General features: G+C 52.6%; 1 protein-coding gene across 1 annotated transcript in view; it reads left to right on the top strand.

Annotated features, from left to right (window-relative positions):
• Positions 1-5241, top strand: part of LOC104497493 (acyl-CoA synthetase family member 3, mitochondrial-like) — a 13759-nt gene extending 8518 nt beyond the window's left edge. Inside the window, exon 3 of the mRNA XM_010140751.1 lies at positions 5083-5241. Within this exon, the coding sequence (XP_010139053.1) occupies positions 5083-5241 (159 nt within the window). The remainder of the gene's footprint in view (positions 1-5082) is intronic.
• Positions 5242-5534: the final 293 nt, after the last annotated feature.

Genomic DNA, 5534 nt, shown 5'->3' with positions numbered 1-5534 from the left:
CTGCCGGGGGGAAGGAGACCCGCGCACCACAGCAAGCCTCTCCCCTGGATCTGTCGCGTCGGTGAACGTCACTCTGGGCAGCTCTTTTTAGTTTGTTTTTAAAAAAAGGCAAATTCAAGCAGCAGCATCTGCTCTGGCAAAAGACAATTCTCTTTCCAAGCGGCAGTTTTGTTTCGGACTCAAAGCGTAGCTGGGGGAGGCAGGAGCAGGGTGCTGGTGAATGTATCGTGTTTGATCACTTCTCGCAGACCTGGCTTTAAAAAGTTAAGAGTTTTCCTTCCCATCTCCCCAGATCTGCCGTCTGTCCTCAGCATCTGTTACAGAATAATGTCTTTTGATGTATGTGGGGAGTTATAAAAAACGGAACCCGAGCCTGTCGTATTTACTTATCTTACCAGGTCCCAGGGAAAGCACTTGCTCCTTCCAGTGTGCCCACAGCATAGGAGGGGTTTAAAAGCTTCAGCCTGGAGTGCGGAGGGGCCATCAAACCGTGCTGATGAATAAATGATTAAAACCAGAGTCGTGCAGAGCGCAAACAGTTCGGGGTTGTAACAAACACGAGGCGAAGCCGCCGAGGGCCCACTTTCTCTTTGAAGAGAAGGATGTTTCTCTGTGTATTGCTCGGGAACTGTCGTGGCTCGGTCTTTGCAGAGAGCAGAGCTCCCCTGGGTGCTCTCCCATCTCGTGTCTTGCCCGTCTGCCTCAGAGCTGGCGATAAACCAGCACGGACGCGGCTGCGTGGTCCTGTCACCCCTTCGGTGCTTCTGCAGGGTTACGGGCGCTTTCTGTCCTCGGCACTGGGCGCAGGGTCTCGCCGACTCACGAGCTGGTTGGGCTGCAGCCGCGTCACTGCCCGTTGCTCTTGCAGACGCTGCGAAAATTGCAGGCGGCGATCGATGCAAAACACAGACGCAGCTCCCCGATGAAAAGGGAGGTAAAAGGATGATTTAACTTTGCATTAGGGGAATTGTTACTTTTGAAAAGGCTTAAAAAAAATCCAGTAACAGCTGAAAATGATACAATGATTTTATAGCAGAGGGAAGCGGTTGGATCCCTCAATAGAGGCAGTGCTGTGGGCTGTCTATCACCATTCACGGTTTGGTGGGAAAATCCATGCGGAGATCTGCTTTCTTCTTGGCTTTTTGGCATTTTTTGCCTGCGTGGTTTGGGGAGTCCTGTAGCAGGCAAACTCGTGTGGGGTTTAGTGTACAAATGGGGGTTGCCACCTTCTTGCCTTTTTCTTTTTTTGCATTAGGAGATGCCAAAATGTTGGCGATTTGGTCGTTTCTGTCTAGTTTATGGCTTTGAGCATCTTCCTCTGAAGGTGAGGCCGCTGAAGAGGGAAAACCAAGGGACTGCCTTTTCTCCTCTGCGCTGGCATCTCTTGCTCCAGGTGATCTTAGCAGATCAGAGGCTGGTTGGGAAGGTCGCTGCGTGGAGGAACCATCTCCTGGAAGGCTTGAGTGTTCCTCTGTCCTCATTCACCATCTGTGTGCTGCAAGGAATACGTGGGAAGAACCTTACAGCTGTCTGCCTGGTACCCACTGGTGTCATTTTCTCTGGGTTCTTTTCATTGACTGATGCCAAAATCCCCCTGGTCAGCCCATGGAATGCCCAGATAAGCTCTTGAGCAGTGGGAGGGGAGGAAAATCAGGAATGTCGGGAAGGCTCTTGGGCACAGAAGGTCTCCCACTTTGCTGGCTCAGGCAGCCCTGTCCTTTTGCCGCTGTTATTGCTGGTAGAAAGCTGTTCCCACTCTTGTTTTCTTGCTCTTAAACTTTTTGTTTCTAGCCCTTGTTTATCTTAAGGAATCTTGGTCCATCTCCTGAACATTTTCCACAGGAAGACTGGTGCTTCCCTTGGGTTGGGTGAACGCTCAGTGCAAAGTCTGGAGTTTGCCACCAGAATTTGCAGCTTGTGAAAAGCACTTGGGGTCCTGAGGTACCGGGTGAGCAAAAGAAAATGAAACGACAGGCTGCCAATAGCCTGTCTGCAGGTATCGGTGGCACGTGGGATAACAGAAGGGGACACTGATTGTGCTGCTCGAAGTCCGACGGTGTTGGAGAATGCTGTGCACTGGGAAGGCCAAGCCAGCCTCTTGCTGAGAGCCTGTCCAAGCCCCAGGATTGATTGATTAGTCCCAAGTAACAAGACTGCCCCAGATCTTTCCCTGAAACTGTGAAGTTCTGGTTATAAAACAGAAGTACAACTGCCTGGGCAGTGACAAGCCCTCCGGACAGCTCAGGCTCAGCGTTGCACTGTGGCACGGTGCTCAGTCCCGTTAAAACACGTGGGTGGGATGCAGATTTGGCTGAGCAGGAGGAGCTGTCTGGCTGGCAGCAGAGCACTCCGGCAGCTGCCGGCACAAATCCAAGGGCAGCTGCTTATCTTCAGGAAAGGGGCTGTTGCTGGGGCGAGTCGGACTGACACAGAAAAAGCCGCTCCCGAGGCAGGAGCAGCGGTGGGGAGGAATTTATCTAGGGCAGGAGCTGAGCAGGCGTGTGAGGACAGGAGACTCTGGGGTGCCAGAGAGATCTGCTGTGTTTTGGAGTGACGGGTTTGTGTTTTGTTTTGTTTTTCAAATCCATGTGAAAATAACTCGGCTGCGCAGCCAGCCTGGAAGGCCAGAGAGATCTGCTGTGTTTTGGAGTGACGGGTTTGTGTTTTGTTTTGTTTTTCAAATCCATGTGAAAAGACCTCGGCTGCGCAGCCAGCCTGGAAGTCTGCCTGCGCTCCCCACAGCTGCTCTGGACTTGTGAAGGCAAAGAAAAAAAATCACACAGCAAGGATTGAGCAGCCCCGAGCATCTGTTTCCCTTCAGTTCTTCCAGCACGGTCCTGATCCCCGCTCGTCTCTCCCTGCCCAAGGCAGTGGCTCTTGGGAGCTGAGGAGAGCAGGTCTGAGTGCTGAGCCCCTGCTTTGGAGAGGTCCTTCTCCATTCCGAAGCCCCGAATGGGAAAGATAAAGGTGTGTGGGTGTGGGTGTGTGTGAAGAGAAGGCAATATCTGGGGAAGAAGCTGGGAGGACTCAGGTAGGGATTAGGTCCTTTTAAATACAATTTTGCCTATTCTGGCTTGTTTTAGGGGAGTGTGCCTGTAGCGAGGTGGTGTCGGTCTCTTCTCCCCAGAAACAAGCAACAGGATGAGAGGAACTGGTCACAAGCTGTTCTAGGGGAGGTTGAGGTTGTCCCTGAGAAAGAATTTCTGTCCTGTTGGGGTTGTGCAGGTGTGTCGCAGGCTGCCCGGGGCATGGGGGGAGCCCCCATCCCTGGAGGGGTTTCCCAGCCGTGTGGAGGTGCTGCTGAGGGACAGGGGTCAGGGGGGACCTGCCAGTGCTGGGGAACAGGGGGACTCGAGTAGCTGAAAGGGCTTTTCCAACCCAAATGATTTGGTGATAAGATTCTGTGCTGACAGCTGCAGGGGAGGGCAATATTCCCTCTCTGGGCATGTCACCCACCCGTCCTGCTCCTCCTCGGCTTTCCCTGATGCCAAGGGGATCCTGCAGTGCTCATGTCTCAGCCTCCGACTTGTCCGGGGGCGTTTCCACCTTCTGCATTTATCTCGCCCCATCGAGGACCAGCTCTGGGCTGGAAGGCAGCGTGACCTCCCTTCAGCTGGGTGGGACAGTGCCTGCGTTGGATGTGTCCTGCTCTACTGACATCCTGGTGGTGGTGGGTTTGGTTTTTTAGGAGCTGATTGTTCTGAAGCAGTGGAGTGAGAGACACGGGAGGAGGCGGCACTGGCGCAGCCAAGTAGAAAGTAATGAAATGGAGCCTGAGCGAGCAGGGTGGAGGGGAAAGGGACAGAGTGACAGCATGAAGGAGAATCACTTGTTCACCTTCCATCAATCCCCACTTCTTCTCGCTGTCACACACGCCTGTGTGCAGCTGAGCGTGCGCGGGCAGGGCGGGGAGAGGCGACGCGTCCTGTCAGGAGCTGTTAGGAAATACATTTGTCAACAGCGGGGCAGGGGCTGAAGCGAAAGGAGGGAGGCGGCCGTTGCCGTAGCCTGTGATTTATTGATGGCTTTGGGTCGTTTCTGCCTTGGGAATAGCTGACCTCGAGGGAGGAGTGGTGAGGTGTGGAAGGAATGGGCGCAGCTGCAGTATTGATAACTGCTCCCAAACAGGGCTGCTCAGCCAGGTCAGCAGCCAAGGGTCACTTAATTGTCACCCCCTCTACCCCAGCAGCACTGGCCCCTGGAATTTGCCATTCCCACAGGTTAGCAGGAGTTGCGGCTGGAGGAAATCTCCCTCAGGGACAGTTCTTCTTGGGAAGAGCATGATTGTCCCTTCTCGTTAGCTGCTGTCTCCTAGCTACAGCAGTTTTACCTGTGGTTTCTGATGGGGACACGTCTCTCTGTGCCCACTCGCCAGAAGATGAGCAGTGGAGTCTCACTCCCAGTCCCAGTGTATGATCTCTCTCTTCCCAGCTCTGCCATCCGTTTAAAAGCATTTCTCTCTCAAAGGTTTTAATCTGTGGGTTCCTACCTTGTACCGTGCTCTTTGGATGTGGTTTCATGTCTTTCCAAAGAAGAGCTCCCATGCTTTGAAGAGCAGGTGACTTTGTGTAGCCTTTGAAGAGCTGAGCGTGATAAGGGAGTTAATTGATTCTTCCACAAGTGTACACCTTCATGAGCAAATTCTTGGCTGTAACATGATGTTACTGAAAAATGCTGTTCCCATCCCCTCGTGCTCTTTGAGAGTGAAGGCATCCAGTGGTGGGATGAGAGTTCGGTATTGTGCTTTGGACAAAAAGGGCATGATGAAGGCTGGGAGTTGTCCTGGATGTGGATGAGGTGCACACAACAGGCTTCCAGTTGTTTGTTTCCTCCAGAAGCTGTCGATAGCAGAGGTTTGACCGGCCCAGGGTGGCTTTGCTTTAGATGAGTCTGTTGCACTCCTGTACCTCAGTTTCCCCTTGAACTGTTTGAAGGAGCAGTGGTGGGGCTCACCACCCCATGAAGCGTTTGCAGAGCCCTCGTGTGTGAACTCATGGGTTCTGAGGAGTCAGTGCTGATGATTCCTTCCCTATACACTTACACCAAGGTGTACTTTTACATGTATATCCTCTTCCGTTCTAGGTCTGGAAGAAGTTGCTAAGCTCCCAAGCTCCTCGTGTCAGTGTCTTCATGGCAGTGCCCACCATCTATGCCAAGCTGATAGAGCACTATGACAAGCATTTCTCTCAACCACAAGTCCAGGCTTTTGTGCATGCCTTTTGCCAGGAGAACATCAGGTAGGTGAGCGATGCCCCTTTGGAGAGGGGCTGCTGGTGGCTGACTGTCCCCACGGTGGATCTGCTGAGGTTTTCTGTGCAGCTGCACCTCTTTGCAGTGCTGGGTGTTGTGATGTGTCTTTGACAAGAACCAAGGTGACATTATTTAATTATGAGCCACTCTTGCATGGTAAAGCCAGAAGGGGTCTGTGAACTCATTATATAGAGTCACAGCATTGTTTTGGTTGGAAAAGACTTTAAGATCATGGAGCTCAACTGTTCACCCTGCACTGCCAGGCCGGTTCCTCTCTTCCTGTC

This window comes from Buceros rhinoceros, unplaced genomic scaffold, assembly GCF_000710305.1.
Source record: "Buceros rhinoceros silvestris isolate BGI_N320 unplaced genomic scaffold, ASM71030v1 scaffold23537, whole genome shotgun sequence".
In the NCBI taxonomy this organism is placed as follows: domain Eukaryota; kingdom Metazoa; phylum Chordata; class Aves; order Bucerotiformes; family Bucerotidae; genus Buceros; species Buceros rhinoceros.
This window is presented reverse-complemented; position numbering and strand designations above follow the sequence as displayed.